This window comes from Zootoca vivipara, chromosome 7 (genome assembly GCF_965207765.1).
Source record: "Zootoca vivipara chromosome 7, rZooViv2.hap1.1, whole genome shotgun sequence".
Taxonomy (NCBI): Eukaryota; Metazoa; Chordata; class Lepidosauria; order Squamata; family Lacertidae; genus Zootoca; species Zootoca vivipara.
In genome coordinates, this window is record NC_142590.1 from 26,966,906 (window position 1) to 26,988,722 (window position 21,817).

Here is a 21,817-nt window from a genome sequence, read left to right on the forward strand (position 1 = left end):
CATCAATCCAATAATATGAGGTCGAGACCATTTACTTCAATGGAAGGAAGCGCACTTAATGGAATGCAGGGTGGCAGGCATTATATTTGCCAATGACAAAGTGAGGCGATGGGATTTAACTTAATACAAGTTAAGCTGGTGCCATGCATTCCTTTGAACTCTGCCCTTTTGAGAGGCACACACCCCAACTCCAGCCTCAAACAAATGCAAACCCTCTATGCATGTATTCTCTCACAGATACTATTAATAATAATGAGGGCATTACTTAACCACTGTGTAGTGTTTTTAAATGATCAAAGAAGTTCACATGCCCTGTATTATTGCTATCCTTGCAACAACCCTGTAAGTCAGTATAATTATCCCCCATATTACAGATGTTAGTGGGAGGGCAGGTGCTGAGGCTGATAGAAATTTGCTTGCTTAAGGCCAGGGCTGAGGTGAGAATCAGGCCAGGGGCTCTCCGATTTGTAGAGCAGGATCTTAGGCCCTGTGCTGCATCAGCTCCTATTGTTGTGTTGTGCATTTTACCAGTCAGACTTGCATTCCGATTCCAAATTTGTCATCGGACTCTTGCGTGACCAGCAAATGGAATCCAAGATAGGCACGGGTTTGGTTCTCAGTGGCAACCATTAAATTATGTGGCCTTGAGTGAATTGAGCTGCAGTCTGGGTTACAAGTCTACGAGGGGCAAAAGCCTACATCTCACTTCAGTCTCTGGGGTTACCAAGAGCTTGAACCAGTCAAAGGCTCCCAACATCATACGCTGACCCAAGAACTGCCACATGTGGTTTTCAAGGTCCATGTGCAGCTAAGAACACTTCCTGTTGAACTGAAACTGTGGCAGCCAAGACCCAGCCCTGATGCTCCTATCAACCTTACTCTGTATGCTAAGAGGAAAGTCGTTATCCAAGAATGGTTCCTTATGTCCTCAAAGCAGTATTGTTGCAGGCCCAGGCGAGCTACCAATAAAGGAGACCAGCACAGTTGAATGGGATCGAATCAGGCCACAACTTTATTGACTACAGATGAAGTGGTTTGGTGTAGGCATTGGGTAAGCATTTATTTCCGGGCTGACCTGAGGGAAGCCTGATTGTTCCCTCAAGCCCAGCTCTCCGCACCAGCCTGCCATTGGCCAATTCGACAGGCTGACGCAGAGCAGGATTTCAAGCCGAAGCTCGAGCTCCGGCAAGGATCAGACCCTGACGCCCAGCCCTGCATTGTTGGCAGGGGAGGCGCTGGCCGTCCCGCAGAGCTGCTGCATCCCTAAAAGGGGGTAAGCGGACTTTGCACACAAGAGGAAGGCATCAGCAGGCTTAGGGAAACCCCAAGGTTTGCAGAACGACCCAAAATTAAAAGCCATGAAGGGAACTTCCTCCCCAAACATCCCAATGAGGACCAAATAGGCTCAGTGGGTACAAAATGCTGCCTGATTATTGCAGGTGGGGATAAAAACAAGGTTGGGGTTACCAGCATCCTGGAAGAGGCCGTGCTCCACACTGCAGCATTTTGTAGCAGTCCCACTTATGTATCCTGACCTGAAACTTATACTGTATACCAGTTAATCAAAAATAAATAAATCTCTAAGCAGTTTACATACCGGTTAATCAAAAATAAATAAATCTCTAAGCGGTTTACACAAAATGGTAAATTCATTTAAAAATAGCAATGAAAACCACCTTTAAAACAGTAAGCATATTTATCAAAATATGGACAAAAATCAACAGGGAAAAAACAGGAGGTACATAATAAAATCACATGTCTGGGCAGGTTTGCCTGAAGTAGGCATCAAAAACTGTACAATGAAGGTATCTGTGGAATATATCAACACGAGATCCTGCTGCCATCTAAGGGGAAACTCCAGACACACGGTACTTTCTCTGTACTGGTGTTAAGCAAACACAAATCTGTAATGGAGTAGGCTTGCCATATGTCCAGAAAATTCCGGACATGTACGGAAATCGGATGCCTAAAATGCTGTCGGAGTTGGGCAGTCGCCATCCAGATGTGCTGGGCAGCGATCACCCTGCGGTGTCAGGGTCCTGCAACGGGAAAGCAACGGGGTCTCCTCCACTGGAGGGGGGGGGCGGTTATTCATAAAACCCTGCTAAGTGTGCCCTCATCTGCAGTTTGGGGCAGGAAAAAACTTCCGCATTTTCTTTCTTCCTCCTTGAATTCCACAGCCCCCTCCTGCAACGGAATGAGCGCAGCCGGATGGAGCACAGGGCTGCAGCTGAGCATCAATAAAACTTAGGCTCTGTGCAGAGACTGGGTCCCTTTAAGAAATAACATGCCAAACCATTTGGTTGCCAAACATCCAGCTTTGCAGGAAGATGGTCTTGCAGCATTCCTCTGCAACATGGCTCCTTGACACCTCCCCCTCAGCTTTGGTGGACAATCCTAGATTGACAGGACTGGAAATGTGCCACCCTAAAATGGATCTGCAGCCCATAAAGGCTGCTGCCTTTGGGTAACTACTGTGTTACTTAGAAGCTTGGTTAATTGCCCATTTAAACAACACAAGAGTAGCTAAATCGGTATTTCTCTATAAGGCAATTCAATCCCATTCAGGAAATGTGGTTTGCTCGTTCCGAAGGGAACCTTTTAAATTCTGGAAATGTGACGCAGTGCTACTATGCAGTATGTGGCAACCAGTTAATTAATTTATAAAAGATGCAGCAGCACCCTTAATCAATCAACGAGGAACATGTCATATCTGAATTGCTCCACCTCAGCCAGGCACGTTTCTGCAATTTATCAAAGTACGGCAGGCATCCAAATGTCAACCACCCTCCTTCCTCTATGTTGTATGGACACTCCTGAAGAAACAGGAATAGACAAATTGCTGATCTGGTGCTGCAATTACAAACCTATTCGCCTCCCTTGTGAATGAATTTGAATGCATTTCGGAATGATGCAATTTTGCTCAGCTGAGTACAAAGTCTCAGGCTGAGTGGAATCCGATCTTCCAATCGTTGCATCTGTGCATGTCAGCTTGCTAGACAGAATGGTACCCCCTTCTCCTTCCCTACACACTGTTCTGGGAGTTTTCTTGACACACACACACCCCTGCCAATTTCCAGGGCAGGCATGGAAGGAGGGAGGAAAGCCGTGTTGGCCAAGGAGAAGTTCATCTATAGGGCTTCTGCTGGTGGGGCAGGTTGAGTGATCCCTTCAGTTATCTCAAGCAGCAGAGTTGTTTGAGAGCCAGTGTCTCGTAGGCAGTACTAGACTAGAACCAATAGATAGATTTCCCCCTCCCCCACTACACACAAACAAAACCCAGAAATCCATTGCCCTTTGAATGCTGGCAATTGTAAGCAGTTGGGGCTTCAGGTAATACTCTGAAGGTCCTCAATAATTTGATCAAACTTTTTGGGAAATCTGCATGATGGATCAAGATGCAGCACTCTCACCTATTTTTGTTGTTGTTGGGAGTTCCTATGCTAAGTAGAAGGAATTCCAATATGGATTTCACAGAAGCGGAAGTTTCTCCCAACATGGAAGAACAGCAGATAGAAAATCTTCATTTGCTGAACTGAGGTTGGTTGCGCAGTTCTGAAAGTTGCAGTATTAAGGTGTTTTTCAGTATCGAACTAGGGATGGTGGTGGTTCACCATGAGAGATAAATGCTTTGAAATAAAAGAAAGCTCAAAACCAAACTGAATCAAAACACAAGCAACATCTTTGTTGACTTAACAAGTCTGCAGTTAAAATAAGGAACTGATCAAAACAGTTTGAACTACAGTGTTGTCCTTCAACAGAAATTCACAATAAGAAGACAGCATCCTTTTGCTTTTCGGAAATAGAGGTGTTTAGCTTATAAATCCATTCATGTTGCCTTTTTTTTTACAGCACCATCAGAATACAATATTTAAAAATATGAAAGAGATGTCGCTTTTAACACTTTCCCAGCAGAACTGTTAGCAAATAAGTTATAAATTAGAACAAGAACAAAACAAAATATGTCTTACAGAGCAACACAAACTGTTATTTTTTTTAAAAAAACCCTGCTTTTCACAAAACATATTTTAAAATTCAAAGAACATTAGCACAAACGAGAAACAACAGAGGAAATTTTACAAGCCAGTTTCACCTCTGCGCAGCTGCTCCTGCTCTCAAAAGGTGCTAGGCTACTGGTATGCACAGCGTTAAACATTACAATATGCTATGAACAAACCTTAATAAGGTCAAAAATAGGACCCCTCTGCAAAAAAGGGTGATTTTGGCAAATTTGGAACCTCTTGCTAGTGTTACAAAGGAGCTGTGACTCTAAAAACAAATGTCAACTTCTGCTGATCCACACCCTCCCAATTCACTTTCAAATCTGAGTACAATCCATTGTGAAATAATTTTGTGCAAGCACCACTGAAGCAAGAGGAAATTGTGCAACAGCACTACTGAGGTTCAGTGGCTATGTCTTGATGCCACAGCAAACTAGGGCTTAACACGAGCCCAAGCATCAAACTTTCTCCAACCCTCTCCTGTTCTGGTGCAGACACAAGGAGTTGGAAAGCTTTTTCTTCCATTTTTTTCACAGCAGCCTATTCCATACTCCTAAATGAGAAACTGTGGTTAATCTGAACTAAGGTTGGATCAAGCTGGCACAAACCATAGTCAACATTAACCAAAGTGTGTCAGCTGGGGAAAAAAGAACAGGCTTCCCAGCTTCTTCCTGTGGATGCACTAGAGAAGCGTACAAGCTCAAGGTTCACCTAGAATTGCTCCATCCCTCTAAGCTATGCCCAATGAGTCACGTGCAAGAGATATTTATGGTGAATAGCATCCTTACCTTTCAAACAGTAATTCTAAGAATCAGTGTTTTTTTGTCTAGCTTTCACATTAAGAAGTACCTTTTCCGCTTTTACTTACCTTTTATCTCACTGAAGAAAAACTATTGAGCTGGTCGTATACTTGATGGAACACTGAGAAACTCATCCCTCCCATCAGTTCAATAATCACCATTTAGCATATTGCTAAAGCTATCCAATAGGATATATTATAAATATATATTTATATATATTTATATCAGTGCCATTTTGGTTTAAACTCTTTATGTACACATACAGTCTTTTTCTTTCTTTCTTTTTTTACAAAGTTCCATCAACAAGAAACCAAAGTTGCTTATTTATTCTGAATACCAGAGACACAACATGGTCCCCATTCGACAGTCCACTATAGGGAAGTGTTCTTGAGATGCTGTGTCTGTAGAGGCTTTACGTGATATTCATAGATCTTCAGTGCAGGTCCCAGTTTTAATGAAAGTCCAGTCAGCACATCATTCCTCGTCATCAACAGTAAAGATTTCCCATCAATTTCCTACGGGTGGAAATCAATAAATATGTCAGACAATTTATGAAAGCAAGAGGGTGTCAAAAAACCTCAAGAAAGTACTGTAATGCACCCAGAAACTGGAACAGCTTGCAGAGTCATCACCAGGTGCCCAGGTCTGTACTGTGGCCAAAGGGGCCAGCATGGTCCTCAGATCCAGAAAATGCTATTTCCCCTTCCTCTGAACAGACTAGGTCAGGCTTCCTCAAACTCGGTCCTCCAGATGTTTTGAGACTACAATTTCCATCATCCCTGACCACTGGTCCTGCTAGCTAGGGATCATGGGAGTTGTAGGCCAAAAACATCTGGAGGGCCGAGACTGAGGAAGCCTGGGCTAGTTCTAAACCAAGACTCCATGCCAGGTTCCATGCCAGCCAGAGGAATTATGTGAGAATGAGTGTGGTCCCCGAGAAACAGTTCCACTTCCTGTCCAAATACTTCCAGGTCATTCCTGGGCTTACGTCACACTGAGGAATTATCATGGGTCTGGTGGTTCTCAGAGGGGACCAGAAAGTGTAAAGCAGGCTTCCTCAACCTCGGCCCTCCAGATGTTTTTGGCCTACAACTCCAATGATCCCTAGCTAGCAGGACCAGTGGTCAGGGATGATGGGAATTGTAGTCTCAAAACATCTGGAGGGCCGAGGTTGAGGAAGCCTGGTGTAAAGTAAGGGAGAAAATTAAATAAAGGAAGAGCAATTCATGTTTAACAGTAGCTTCTGGTCTTCTTTCTTTTGGTATAGTCTGCCCAGAGGAAGGAGGTGGTTGCAGCACCTTAGTGGATGGGAACTCCAAGAAAACACAAAACCTTCCACTGGTCTCCAACCACCATTCTCCCTCACATTCCACACAACTCCCCCAAAGTCCTCACCACCCCCATTCTTATATGCCCATTTCCTGAACGCTCCTTTCTGGTAGCTTTTCATATATATTATATATAAAATCTTGTGCACCTCCAGTTGGTGCAGAAGCAGCTCTAGTGAACTGGGAGCAAGTGATGCCAAATATAGGAAACCTGGATTGACCCAAAATTACTCTTATGGTACAGCAGCCAAACACGTGACTGCTAAGGGCAGTTATTGGATTGGGTATAGTTTTCTTACCTGCCTCAAACCTCAAACTGCTAAGGTGTCTTTACTTACAACACTTACCCCCGGTGAGCCTGTATAGTATATAAGTATAGGGGCACTGTTATCAGCAAGAATCATATATACTACAGATACACATATTTTTAGTGAGGTTGCAATGCTCATATCTTGGTGAAAGTGTGGTCTCTGTGCAAGCACAAAATGGCTGCCGTGGGCAGTCGAAAACCAGTGAGGGCACTGGATACCAGTGAGTACTGTCACACCAAAAAGCTGTGTGTATAGCTTGCTTGAGGAAGGCCCCCCACAGGATTCTGTGTGGAGTGGCAGTATATTGACTGGCCAATTTGTACCAATCTGAGATTTCTTATACTTGTGATTTACATCTTATATTGGCCTGCTAATTAAAAGGCCGTGCTGTTATTTGTTCCCAGTCTCCAACCCCTGCAACTGAAAGTGTGGCATCAGCTAATATTAAAATAAAACTTAATCTTGATAAGAGTTTAGCATTCAAAACGTAACTAATGACACATACCTGACTATATTTTCAATTAACTTTAATAGACTATGCTTTGCATAAATCACACATGGCAAAAATGAGATTGACAAGCCAAACTTGCATCTATGAATTCAGTATTTTATGAGTCTAACATGCCAATTAGGATCCCGCCCCTGCCTGTTCTGCTGTGGTCAGATTCTCGTGATTGAATAAAATTTATTGTTCAAGCTCTCAGGCCATTACAAACAAAATACATGAAGATGTAACCAGTATTAGCAAAGCCACAAGCATGTCCACATTTGTAATTACAATAACCCACAAAAATTCCATATGCAGAACCCTTTTCAATTATAAATATGTATGGTTTTTAGCTGTAAAGGTCACAAATGCTGCCACCCAATGAGAATGAAAAATCTCTCGTCCATTCAATCAATGCCTTTGACTGGAGATGCAAAAACATTCTAGGAAGAATAGGTATTCACAATTTGTTTCTAACAGTTTCTTACAGCGGAGAACACAGGCTGAATGAGGTCCTTTAACAACTCACTGCCACAGAAGCTGCTGCCCAAATTCATGGAAAAATGCTGACTGAACCGATAACATAATATGAGGTACCACTTTTGAGCTGGGAAGCAGCACTTTATCTTCCCAGCGCTTAGTGGACAGACACCCACAATGTTTCTCTCCCTTCTGACCCTGCTGGCTAGTCCACAAACAGCACATAACTTTCAACTTTTAGCATAAGCTAATCCTCATACAAACCCTTTTGGTTTGGGCAGAAGCGACACAACAGAGTGATGTGCCACTTTATGATGCTGAGTCAACATCATACGCTTGGTCACATGCAGGTGCCTGTGTTTGATCTCACAAAACCAAAAGGATGCAGACTTAGGGAACCGGGTACCGTATTTACCAGGAGAACATCGTTACTAATCCTCGGTGATTTCCCCCCGCCACAGCGTGCCAGAGCACAGTTCCAGCACCTCTCAGGTGGGCACCACTGCACCCTATAGACACCTTCACATCTCCACCAGGAAACCTGAGCTTTCATTGGGTGAGATTCTCAGGCCTCAGATTGCATTTAACAAAAAGGGGCTGTAGACATGCATTGTTGTGAGGCTGAGTCACTGCATTTAAAGAATATACAAGTGGGATCTACAACAAAATGTTGCAGCCCAGGTAGTGCTGTTCAGGATTCCAGCCAACTCTGTTCCACTTCATCCTTCCTCCCCAGTTTTCCCTCCTTCCCCCTGGCCAACAGTCAGTCAGCATTCTATCACCACTGAGCACGCGCAGTTCTCATTGCGTAGTAGGGATCCCCCAACTCTGAATTTTATTTTATTTTTGGTACTTCTGCAACTGTTGGGGTTCACATGATGTCATGAGTGGCGTGGGGCCAATGGGCATGGCTAGAGAAAAACAGTTTTGCAGGCAAAGTGTGACTTGTGGGCTGAAGTCTCCTCACGCATGCCTAAATAAAGCTCATGTTGAGACTGGGGGAAGCTTTTCTAATAAGCTATTGCCCATCCAAAGGTTTGCCCGAACCGCCAAGCACCACAAAGCATTTCCACCAGCCCATCACACAATGCGAAACACAGCACAAGTTCCTAATAGGCTCAGTAACCCAAGCGTAGCAGCTGCCCCTTACCAATTTACAGCCGGGAGCCCTTCAGTGACAGATGGGCCGCTCCTCAACTTCAACGCGTTCCTTGCCGCCCACCACAATTCTCTTGGTTACAACCTTTTTGCCGTCCACAACCTTGCTGGTAGTAATGATGGACTTGAACCTTCCTTTCCTGCCACTGTGGAGAGCAGTGCAGGAACAGCTGCCGGTGATCTCGGAGCCAAAGGAAGTGAAGCCGGTTCCTGCAATGGGGGACACCCCACTGATAGAGACGGAAAAGCTGTTGTCGCTTCTGGTTCTTCTTCCGTGGAGGCCTCGCTGGTTGCCAGAAATGTCGTCAAGCAGGTCGTCAAAGATATTCAGGGAAAAGGTGTCCACCCCCTTGCGCACATCCAGGGGGGATCTGTGGAAACCCGGTTCGGTGTCGAGATGCCCTTTGTCTCTTTCCTTGTCTCCAGACCCACCATGTCTGCATGTACCCCTGCCTCTTTCAGGCCACTCTCTCTCACGTCTGTTTCCTTTGCGGGATCGGTCATAAGCATCCCTCTTTTTAGTATCGGACAAGACCTCGTACGCTTTAGAGAGTTCTATGAATTTCTTTTCTGCTGCTTCCCTGTTTCCTGGGTTTTTATCCGGGTGCACTTTTAAGGCCAACTGCCGATAGGCTTTCTTAATGTTATCCGCAGACGCGGTTTTTTGCACTCCCAGAACCTCGTAATAATTCACCATCTTCTTCCAACGGTCTTAAGCATAAATATCCGTTTCGTCTGTTCCTGGCAAATATCTGAACAATATCCCGATTGCGTCCTGGCACCTTGTCAGTCTCACAGTTGAAAGGTTATTAGTACATTTTCCAAAAGAAGCCAGGCCTGAAATAACATGAAGAGCTACATGTCTTTGTGTGCACCACCGTTGCTTAGGGTTTTAACAGCGATATCCCGGGCACTGACAAACAGGTTGGGCGCCGGGGGAAAGCTGTTTCAACATCCAACGCCTGATTTCAAAATGGTTCAAACAGGGAGAAATTGTGACATTGCTATGACATCAGCCAACTGCTAGGTTTCAGCCATTTTCATTTGCATACTGCAATTTCATTGGCTATGAGGGTGGGATGCTCGCCCTTCAGAATTCGATGACATCAGAGAATAACAGCAGTATAAGGATGAGCACAGCTGTAAGGCACTTTGATTTTGGAAACTGCCCAGGGGGATTATACTTTCTGCTAAATACACATGTAAAGCACAAGATATGAAAAGATCTGCATTTATTCATATACCCACGTAGCCAGCTGCATTTCCAAGATATATGTTTCTCATAGGCAGACATAATAGCAAAGCTGTAGACACAGCATGCTAGCAACTTGTTGGGATAATTTTAATGAAAGAACTATCTTCAGATAATTAAAACTAAAATTGTATAATTTCCTTTGAGGTTGTTGGGGTGTTTTTTAAAAGCATGCAGAGCAGATGGTATCTGAAAGGAACGTTTCAAGTATGAATGGCTCCTGCATTTGTATCTGGCTGGCTTCTGCTCCTGTTTAGTAAAGTTTTGACATCTTCTGGTTTGCTGATTTTCACTTTGGTTATTGTAATAGTGTTGTTGCGGCTACTCTTGAGTAAGGACGCTCAAGTCCGTGCTTGTCTTTAAAGGTTTTATTGTGCATAGTATTTACAGTGCAGAGATAGCAGAAAACATGACCTCCTAGTCACTTGCAGAATCCAGGAGTGGACGTTTCCTGTTGCGTGACCAGCATAAGAGTTTGGGCACCCCAAAACGCCTCCTCCCGACCTTACATTTAGTGGTGCACCTTAATTCGGGCGCCGGAAGGGGCTGCCTGTTCCCCTCCACCTCTTGGTCAAGGTGGTGCAAGGGCTCTCCAACATCACTAAGCCTTGCCACCTCCATACCGCTCACTTCCTCATTCCCCCCACCTGACCCACTGCTGCTGCTCTCACTGGGTGAAGAGCTGGTCAACAGGATGGGGGGAGGTTCCCTGTAGGAAGGTCCCCTGGCAGTTATTAACAGGGAACTTTTCTTGCCTGCATATTCAGAATCCCAACAGCATCTTGAGGTTTAGCGGACAACTCAGGGTTAGAAGTGCTTATACTCATTCACAATAAACAAGCATCCTGAATTGTGTTCCTCTTCATTCTCCTCCCTAAAGGACCTCCCTTTAGCAATATGGATTCCACTCCCACCAAATCTGTTCACCAACTACTAGAGGAAGGTGCAAACTCCCACCCACGGTTTTTCTATGGCTGTGGTGACTATACACTGCTCGCAAACCAGCCATATATAGGGAGAAGACTTCACACCCCACAAGCATTGTGGGAGTAGCCGATTTCTGTTTACTCCTTCAGACAGATGTTACATGTCATTATTTATCACCAAGTGTTCCTTGATAGCCAGGCGCGCTGCTTTTGCTCTTGGTGTTGTATATATCCCCTCTAGCCTTTCAAACAAACAAACAAACAAACAAACCCTTGTTGATATTTTGCCGTTTTGAAATTAATTCACTATTAAATTGTGCTGTGTTGTTTCAGTTTTGTTTACTTATTAAGAATATTTCTTTTTTAAAAAATAATTTTTATTGAATTTTACATAAAGAAGAAAAACGAAAAGAAAAACGAAAAATTTAAGCAAAAAAAAGTACAAAAATGCAGAACAATATCATCACATCTTACTTCTTCAAAATTCTTCACTTCCCCTTCTTGCCACCATAATATAGTTAACTCATAACATTTCCAAATATTAAGAGTTATTAAGAATATTTCTCTACAGCCGTATCATAAAAATATCAGGGTGGTGGGGTGGGGGTGGGACAACTGAAAATGCAAGTAACCATTAAAGTGACTGGCTAATTAAACAGCTGCAAAGTTTTGTAGGACTAAATTTTGTAGTTTGTAGGACTAAGAGTAGGGAGACCCAGGTTCAAACCCCTGGTTACGTGGTTTTCACCTCAATTTCAGGAGTGAAGCAAGGGTAAGTTTGGCTAAAGCTAAGGATCATGGGAAATGACTCTCCTGCCTCAACCTCGTGTATAGTCTTGTAGCTGATTTCCCTATGTTTGACCTCCTTGCCAGCAAGGTCACGGGGATCCAGAAAGTTCATTGACTGACTCACCACAGTTGCTAGGTTGCAGTGATGGCAATAAGGCACAGCGATTGGTAAACAAAAGGTCAGCAAATAAATGTAATAAAAGAACAGACCTTCCCATCTAATTAGTGCCCAGCCGGAAAGGGAGGGAAGCAACTGGGCGGAATGAGCCAACACGATCAACCCAGCCGTGTTTGTGCCAGTTTTGTAAAAACGTAAGATGAAGCTGTAGAACAGGGGTCCCCAGACTACGGCCCGCGGGCCAGATGCGGCCCAATTGGCCTCCCAATCCGGCCCGCAACGACCCCCGCTGCCCGCTCTTGCGGCGCGCTGCGCGACGGCGCGCTTCCAGATCTGGAAAAAATCGCCGAAAATCGTTTCTGCGCATGCGTATGGGCCTCTCCCAACTCAGAAGAGGTCATTTCCGGTGCACTTCTGGGTTGGGGGAGACCCATACGCATGCGCACAAACAATTTCCGGCGATTTTTCCGGCCTGGAAGCGCGCCACCGTGCCAGTAAATGGGTTTGCGCATGCGCACTGGCGCGCACTCCCCCACCCTCTGGCCCACTGCGCACGCACTCCCCCACCCTCCGGCCCAAAGGCGGGGAAGTCTGGGGACCCCTGCTGTAGAAAATCGACTTCTACACCGCTGCAGTAATGAATGGAGGGCCCCTGAAGGAAAAGGCAGGAGTATGAGTATTCCCTGAGAGAGTCAGCAAAGGGTGTGTAGCTGGAACAGTGTGGGTTATGTTTTGTCTTTGTAAGGCTGCTGTTACAGGCTGGCAACCTCAACTGGGAGTTTTGGATTGCTAAAAGCTGCCTTCCTACCAGCAATTCCTGAAGATGCCATATTTTCCCCACCTCTGCACCAGAGGGAGGCATCTCTGGGCACCTTGCCAAAGCTCACAATTCTGCTAGCCCCCCCCCTTTACCCCCAAGCCTCTTGGGCTCCTGCTCCTTGTTGTGCTCCAATTGCTCGTTCCCCCTGTCCTCTCGGAACATGCAAGCAGCAAGGAGGCAAAGCAATGCCTTTCCCATTGCCTGCCCCCTCTCCCTCTAGGTAGCTGTGCACATTTGGCCCAGAGGACGTTAATGGGTTTCAGGGCCGAGGACACGGATCTAAACAGGGATGGGCCCCAATGCAGGGCATCTTGCCCAAGGGCTCTCTCTGGCCTTGTCACTGTGGCATCCTCAGGTCACCCTCATCATCGCTGCTGCCAGAACATCCTCCCATGCCAAGGCAGTGCTCTCTCAAGGAACTGCACATGCAACCAGTCAAGCAGTAGCTCCCTCCAGGGTCTCTGCGATCCAATCTCAAGGTTAGCAGTTCATGCCGGTCTAATTGCTGATCCTGCTGTGCCTTCCCAGCCAAGCTTCCTTGGCAGGAGAACCTGGAGGATGCCTTACATAAGACCTCATCACCCGGCCACGGTAGCTAATCCAAACACGGCAATTAACCAACTTACACCTGTAGTACTGCGGTTACGCAAAACCTATTGGCAGAACCCGTCCCGAGTTATTACTTAATGTTAACTGCATCACAGAGTCAGTCTGAAAGCAGGTCTGTGGATCGACACCAGCCATCATGCTGGCAGCAGGGTTTAGGTCACAGGTACATGCAGGTGCCAGAACTGGGAGCTCGGCCCCAAACAATTTTTGGGTACCAGGACTTAAGCCCCGGGACATTCCAAGTGCACCGCTGAGCACGGGTAGAACGCATTTCAGGTAACCACATCCTCATCCATCCAGCATCAGGGGTCGGAGGATGTGATTTCAAATCAACACCCCACCCCCTCTCTTATTTTAGAAACTGAGGATAGGAGATAGGGGCAGCCAGGCTTTCTGGTGTCCCCAGCTACTCCTTTTGGGCCAGCGCACAGGAGGGAGGAGAGTGGTTGTTCTGACACAGCCTCCCCATACAAGGCATCCTCTACTTGTTTTTGAACCACCACATCAGCCCCGCCAGTTTGGCTGGGGGTCACTTCGATGGGAAAGGCTAGTCTCCTGTCTACGAGAAGATCTTCATTCCTTTCCAAATTTCCATTTCGGGTAAAAGGCTCAGCACTCTCTCCCACCTACTCACACCCAGGTGCTGGAGAAATCCAGCCACCCATCATTTTCTTCCACACAGAAAGAGACACATGCACGACTCCAAATCCATACAACAACTGAGAGTGAAGACAAAAAGGATGTGGGGAGGTTGAACTGCTAAAGGGAGCGGCGGTGCAGCAAATGAAGCTTGCTCGGTTTCTTCCGCAAACCAGAAGTGACGCGTGGGTTGGATTTGGCAAATGCAAGGACTGCACAAAATAAATAAAAATAATAAATAGTAATAATAATAATAATGTGAATCAGCTCACATTTAAAGGTAAGCCTACGTAATTTGTGCTTGCTTGACAAAACAGTACACCAGGCACCCCCCAACTTCGGCCCTCCAGATGTTTTGGACTACAATTCCCGCCATCCCTGACCACTGGTCCTCTTAGCTAAGGATCATGGGAGTTGTAGGCCAAAACATCTGGAGGGCCGCAGTTTGGGAATGCCTGGAGTACACGAACTGAAACACAGTCATCCTTGGGGAGTTACACCAGTGAAAGATTTGCTACCTGAGCCCTGGCTGAGCCAGCATAGCCTCACCTCAGCCAGGATGAAGGACGTATGCTAGCATATCCCTGGCTGAACCAGGAGGAGGGAATTAGACCAGCTCAGATGGGAAAGCTCATGATCCACCTATTCCTAACTCGCTTATCCCGGGTGGATCCTGGGTTTGGATAATACTGTAAATGCATCCATTTCATTTTTGTTGGCACTCCGTTCAATCCCGTTTGGTGTGGGGTTTTTTTTTTCTAAAAAAAAGAACGCTCAAAATATTTGCATTTATATTGTATGCATTTCCCTCAAAATACACATCTTCCCATGCTTTCCCATGCATTTTATGAGCATCCAGATGGTAAAATACATATTTTTTCTGCACCCAATACTTTTGCACACCTAAACTGCATTGCAAATTGAGTAATCAGATTGGGAGCTGTGTTTTGATCTGCCAGCAAGTTTGAGACTGTTAAATTGGGCGGAATTGCAGCCTTAAGCGTTATGCCCAAGTTCACAAATGTGGCAGAGCCAGACAGTTTTGCCAATAAGCAATCCTAGACATGCCTGCTCAGAAGTCAAGTCCAGCTTAGTTTACAGGGGCTTACTCTTAGAAACAGTGTGCATAGCCTTACAGGAGTAATCATACAAACACACCCCTCCCTTGCAACTATGCTATGTTGGTCTTCTAGAACAGAAGCAAAGAATTAAACTAATGAATCCTTCTGTGGCAATTGCCTACACTGCTTCTTAGGAGCGTCCCCAGGCACATAGGCAAACAGTTACAAGGTGGATTGTCCAAACAGATTTACCTGCTCTTGAAAAGCATGAGCCTGTTCTTCAAAGCCCACTGTTCTGAAATAATTCACCACATCTGTAACCGCCCAGTCAGCAGGATCAGGTGGTCTTCCATTCTCTACCAAGCTACGAAATTTTAAAAAATGCAAGCAAATGTTAATATTTGTGCATTGCACACATGTACCAGGTGCTGAGTAACTTATTGCTCCCTAAGACAGAAGGGAAACTCAACCATAAGGAAGTAAAGGCAAGCTCACCCATGTTCTGCAACTGCCTTGCTGAATCAAGAGACCCGGTCTGATTTTAAGTCTGCGCTCTTCTTGGGTTAAACCAACAAACTGATTTCTTTCTTGTGCTTCCAAGGCCCAAAGTAAGGGGATTTTCCACCAAAGGCCCAAAATCAGCTGGGCTTACTTTACAAGTGGGGTAGAGAGTATTTCTCTTTGCAAAGGAGATCCATGCGAAAAATCAGCTGCTTGCCCCACCACAAACAAAAGCAAACACACTGTTGACCAGGCATAGGCAAACTCGGCCCTCCAGATGTTTTGGGACTACAACTCCCATCATCCCTGACCAATGGTCCTGTCAGCTAGGGTTGATGGGAGTTGTAGTCCCAAAAATCTGGAGGGCCAAGTTTGCCTATGCCTTCTGTTGATGGTAGGTGGAACCGGAGCAGAAAGTGAGCAGCTTACAGGACCTGCATAGCTTCCTCTTTCTCAGCGCCACCCCCCCATCTTCTTCCCTCTATGCTAGGCATGGACAAACTTGGCCCTCCAGCTGGTTTGGGACCACCATTCCCATCATCCCTGACCACTGGTCCTGTTAGCTAGGGATGATGGGAGTTGTAGGGCCAAGTTTGGCCATGCCTGCTATGCCAACCCATCTCTGCAAGCCACATGAAATTTCGGCTGCATGAAATTAGGCCCAGGACCACATGGGCTGCAGGTTTCCCACTACAGAGCTGCCACACCCGGCACATGTAAACTACATTCAGAAGTCGAATGCGAGGCATGTGGTCAAATTTCCTGTGAAGATTCATTCTCTCTATGTAGCTCCCCCTACAGCCACCTTGCAGAATGCAGGCACAGAGTCTTGGTCCTCTTTCAAGAACTGCTTACAAAAACAGTTAAAAGCTTGTGGAATTTGTGGAACTCTATTCCAGTTCACGTCAGACAGGCCCTTTCGTTCCGTTGAACTTCCAGCACCTAATGAAGACTTTTAAAAAAAATTCCAGCAGCTATTTCAATTGATGCCTGATGTTATAGTTTAAATGATACACACACACACACACACACACACACACACACTGTATCTTTGTTAAACCACTTAGAGACTCACTGTAGTAAAGTGGTATATAAATTATTATTATTATTATTTAATATTTATTGAATTTATATACCACCCCATACCCGGAGGTTTCAGGGCGGTTCACAGAATAAAATCAAAACATAAAACCACAAAACACATAACCAAAATAAAAACAACAATCCAATAACACCCCCCCCCCCAAAAAACCCCACATTTTAAAAGGGCATAGGATGTCAATCAAATCAACCAACGGCCTGGTTAAAAATGAATGTTTTTGCCTGGCGCCTAAAGCTGTATAATGAATTATATAATTGTTTAAATAAACAATAAACAAGTTTGTGTACGTAGGATCTTATGTTGGGGCAGCCGTCCCTGAACGTGCATCAACCTTGGGCTTGTCTGCATTATCCAGGAGCCATCCTGAGGTTCTAGGGAGAATATCAGCTGGGCAAAATGGGGCTTGTTGGTGTTTTTCCCAAGTAAGTGCCTCCAGGGGCTTAACTAAGGCATTTCCTGCATAACTTCATGATGAAAATAGCCATTTTCTGTGCAGGCTCATGCAATCGTGGAAACAGTGTCATTTACAGAGTGGTAATTTTCATTTCTTTTTTTAAGACAGATGTTTTATGCCAAGCTAACCCAAACTGTGCACCGCAAAAAAGCTGAATTATACAACCAACCAAATATTTGTGTGTGTTAATTTGCATGCTTTGTTGTACAGTACAATGTTTCTTATTCTGCATAATTTAATCTGCTTCACTAGGGAGCTGTGTGGACAGGGGTCAGCAACCTTTTTCAGTCATGGGCCGGTCCACCGTCCCTCAGACCATGTGGTGGGCCGGTCTATATTTGGGGGGGGGGGATGAACAAATTCCTATGCCCCACAAATAACCCAGAGATGCATTTTAAATAAAAGCACACATTCTACTCATGTAAAAACACGCTGATTCCCAGACCATCCGCAGGCCGGATTGAGAAGGCGATTGGGTCACATCCAGCCCTCGGGCCTTAGGTTGCCTACCCCTGGTGTGGATCAATGAGCTCCTGCTTCTTGGGAATTTTAATCCATCATTCCTTTGGCCTCTGAGATTCACCACACCCTTTCAAGTATATTGTCACAGTCATAAGGACTAGAAACCCATTTGTTTCTTTTAAGGCAAGACTCTAATCCAGGGGTCAGCAAACTTTTTCAGCAGGGGGCCGGTCCACTGTCCTTCAGATCTTGTGGGGGATCAGACTATATTTTTTGGGGGGTGGGGATGAACGAATTCCTATGCCCCACAAATAACCCAGAGTTACATTTTAAATAAAAGGGTACATTCTACTCATGTAAAAACACGCTGATTCCCGGACTGTCCGCGGGCCGGATTGAGAAGGCGATTGGGCCGCATCCGGCCCACGGGCCTTAGGTTGCCTACCCCTGCTAATCACTACGCCACATTGGCTCTCCATGAAGTAATAGTACATTAGCATTTCTATAGCACTTTTCAGTATTAAAAACACTTGGCATACATTACCTCAGTCACAGGCACTGTTAAGGAAAAGCAATATTGCCAGCCTGCTCCCCTGACCTAGATGAACAGAAGGGCATGAAAGAGTTCTGGAGGTTCTGGCTACGCAAGTGTAGCATGTTTAGTGCAATTTGGAAAAGCATAACAAAGATTAGTACACAAACCTGTTGACTCTGCTATTGTGTATATGCTTATATCTGAAATGCAGTCCTTTATGTACGTGAGCCAGCTGCTACAGGAATGCAATAAGGCTGGTCTGCTGAGTTACCCATCCTCAGCCTTGTCATTTTGCACTGGGAATGGCATGCAACAGGAAACAAACAGAACCAGAACCATTCTCTTCATAAACTGGCAAGCTGTACAGTATCTTATTTTCCTGCTGCAGGGACCTGGTGGGAAGAGCTCAAAAGCACACTGCACACCCATGAAAGCAGGAATGTGACAATCCCATGGAGCGGCTGCAATCCTAAATAGATGCTAGCCTAGCATAATCATGGGGTTGGTGGCTGCACCATTCCACGCTCCATATCCTATGGGCTGGTTGCACATTAAATACAGTATACCATCAATACCGAACTGGTCCCTGCAGACGGAACGGGCGAGCTGAATATCAATTTCCTGATGTGCTAAACTGGCCCACACATTCATGCTTATGTGGATGCAGGGCAGTTTATAAATGCTTTCCCATAAAATATCCTGGTTTTATACGACCGTTTTACTGGTTTTATATTGCATTTGTTTTGTTTTGTTTGAATGGAATTATTTATTGTTTTTTATGTTGTGCAGCACTTAGGGGGATTTCTAAACCATTAAATGGTTTGCAGAGGCATTTAAACAAACAAAAAAACAAAACAATCCTTCCAGTAGCACCTTAGAGACCAACTAAGTTTGTCGTTGGTATGAGCTTTCATGTGCATGCACACTTCTTCAGATATACTGAAACAGAAGTCTCCAAAACAAAGAGGGCGAGGCTTGAGGGAGACTGGAAACTTTCCACACATGCAGCAAATTGGACACATGTTGTTCACACCCCCAGTACATGCTATACTTGCGGTAGCTGTGAGAGTGCTCATAAAGCCGAGATTCAGCCCAGAGACAGATGAAACCACCCAGTCAAAACTGCCTGGGAAAACATCAGCAGAAGCAGCCCACAACCATTACGCCAAAGAGAGGGACTTTGTTCCAGCTCAGTGGTTTTCAACCAATGTGCCGTGGCACCCTGGGGTGCCTTGAATGATGGTCAGGGATGCCGCGGGCCAACGTTGGCCTCTGTCCCTCTTTCCTTCCCTCCCTTCCCTCTGACGCCCTCTCCCGTCTCTGCCTCACAAAGGCTTGCACAGCTGTTTCTTGCAGCAGCCCTTCAGGTGAACAGTGCCTCTGGGGCTGGCCAGGGGGTGCTGGCTGCCAGGAGCTGAGGCAGCCTTGGAGCAAGCAAGCAAGCAGCCCTTGCTGTTGGGAATGGGCAGACAAGTGGGAGGGGCCAGGCAGGCAGACACCACGCTGGCCTATCTTGTGCTTGTTGTGCAATGTCTGCTTGGGAGCTGAGTGCCCAGTGCTGAAGGGGAGCCTATCCATGCAGGCCCTGCAGCGCCCGCTGCTGTCACCCAAGATGAGTAAGGTGCTGGAATCACATTCACCTTTGGCCAGTCTCCGTTTGGCCATTCAGATTGGGGACATCCTCTTTCCAGGCCCCTATGGGGCAGCGTGAGCAGGCATCTCTCTTTGGGTGGGTGGGGGGCAGCTCAGAGACAAGGGAGAGCAGCAGCAACTGCCCAGAGGACTCCCAAGGAGAGGGGAAAGGAGAGGAGGCTGCGGGAACACTCCACAAGGGAGGGTGTTCAAAAATGGGTGAGAAGCTGCCAGCTCTGCAGGCAAGGGGTGACATAACTGGGCTCCTGAGCCCCACAGGGGTGCCGCAGAAAGAATGTAGTTGGTCATGGGAGCCGTGGACTCAAAAAGGTTGAAAACCTCTGTTCTAGCACAGTTGAAAGCCACAGCCCAATCTTTGCAAAAGGCACTCTGAGCACCAGCCATGGGATTGAGAAGGGAACCTTGAACTGCTGACTTCTCCTCAGGGCTTTAGGCCTGTTCTGTTGAGTAGGTTTGCAATCACTGGTGGGATTCGTTGCTTCAGAAGCAGCAGAAGCAGCAGCAACCTCAGCAAAACCCTGGCAAGGAAGCGGTTCAAGTACATTAACTTTATGCAATGCTGCTGTTATGCTGGTTAGAACCGCAATCATTAGGGGTGGGGGGTGGGTGGGAAAACCCTGCTAGTTTCTTCTCCTTCCATCCCATCTATTGCCATCATGTTGTCGCAGTAAATAGTCTTGCTTAGGCTGTATTCACATGACAGTTTATTCAATTTTCACATTATATTTGAGCTTTCGCAGGATGTAAAAAGCCACTTCTGGAACTATAGTGGAATATAGCACAAGTTTAGCAAGTTTAGCACATGGATTCCTTTCCTTCCCCCTGCCCCCACGGAAGCATATAACACATAGATGAGCACTGAACTTGTCACTATAGTTCCAGAAGTGGCTTCTATGCCATGTGAAAGCTCAAATATAATGCAGAGCTTAACAGTTGGGGGGGATAGGGGATAAACTGCCATATGAATGCAGCGTTCAAACAACAACAGCCCAATCTGCCCCACCATGGACTGAAAACAGTTTAAAATCCTACTTGTAATCACTGCCGCAAAGTGACAAATACTTAATAAGAGGAGGACATACATCACATGTAGACATCTAAAACTCAGTTTCTGCACTAGGTAATTATGCTACCCCATAGATTAAAAAATAAAATAAAAACAAAAACAAAGAAATGACTCAATTAGCATCCAACTTCTAATCATAAGAGCCAAAGGGCAAAGGATTTAATCTAAGCTGGTCTGGTTTTGATTTCCTCTGCTGTGAACCTGATACAAGGCTACTAATTGAAAGGGATTTATAAGAGGGTATTTAGAAGTATAATACATTGCATATTAGCAAATTGCATTGGTTATCTCCAAGCAGGAGTTAAAAATTCATGGAAGATGCTTGCCAAGACTGGAGCCTACGGAACAATGTGGTGGAATGAGAACATGCTGTTTCACCATCTAGGGTGCCTAGAGAGCTAAGACAGAAAAATATGTGCATCTAAACTGGCACCCTAAGCACCAGGATCACAGCCAACAAAGGTTACGCCTATACATATGCATTATGTTATGCATTTATCAACCTTAAGGGGTGGGTCCCAATGTTAGCATCATAGGATTGTAGAGTTGGAAGGGGCCCTGAGGATCATCTTGTCCAACCCCCTGCAATGCAGGAATATGCAGCTGTCCCGTATGGGGATCGAACCTGCAACCTTGGTGTTCTCTCAGCACTATGCTCTAACCAGCTGAGCTGTTGGACTACAATTCCGTTCAGCCCCATTGAGCATGGCCAGTGCTCAAGGATTATGGGAGCTGGACTACAAGTACATATGAATGGCCACAGGTTCCCCTTCCCCAAGGTTGATGGATGCATAAATTATGCAACATGTAATTTCCACCTATGCTATCGTATTATAAACTAATATCTAAAATAATTAGTCCGGCCAATAGCAATCATGTTGATGTGCAAATGTGAGGTGTTTTCAGATAGGAATAAGACCAGCTCCCCCAAAGTGTGTATGCACCCCCCCCCCCCGTTTGTCCAATGTGGCTGTAAAGAGTTTGGAAGTTTGCTTTCTGTTTTTGATTAACCACAGCTTATCCAGGCACTTGGACCTCACAAACTGTTAATCATAACTATAGTTGGTTTGATACAAAGCAACTTTGCAAGCTGCGGTTTAGGGACCCAGCTCCTTTCAACAAACCATAGTTAAGATTCAGTTTGGATGCAACCTCAAACAGTGTTTAATTGAATCAAGCATTTTCACACCACCTTTCATATGGCAGAAAAAGGCAGTGCAAAATACAAAAGAAAAAGTTGTTAAAATATCAACAGCCTCTACAAC

General features: G+C 45.5%; 1 protein-coding gene and 1 pseudogene across 4 annotated transcripts in view; both read right to left on the bottom strand.

Annotated features, from left to right (window-relative positions):
• Positions 1–3,660: 3,660 nt before the first annotated feature.
• The window catches only part of SAMD13 (sterile alpha motif domain containing 13), a 29,047-nt gene continuing 10,890 nt past the window's right edge, over positions 3,661–21,817 (bottom strand). For 2 of the 3 annotated variants that reach the window (XM_088673867.1, XM_060276786.2), the window contains 2 exons: positions 15,032–15,143; positions 3,661–5,316 (listed from right to left, as the gene is read on the bottom strand). In XM_088673867.1, coding sequence (XP_088529993.1) covers positions 5,173–5,316; positions 15,032–15,143 — 256 coding nt within the window. In that variant the 3' untranslated portion in view covers positions 3,661–5,172. The remainder of the gene's footprint in view (positions 5,317–15,031; positions 15,144–21,817) is intronic. The other variant, XM_088673866.1, reaches the window with a different exon arrangement.
• LOC118088955 (dnaJ homolog subfamily B member 6 pseudogene) lies at positions 5,113–9,948 on the bottom strand (annotated as a pseudogene). Its single transcript, XR_015950974.1, has 2 exons — positions 8,558–9,948; positions 5,113–5,316 (listed from the first exon to the last, which is right to left on the bottom strand). The product of XR_015950974.1 is annotated as a dnaJ homolog subfamily B member 6 pseudogene (transcript).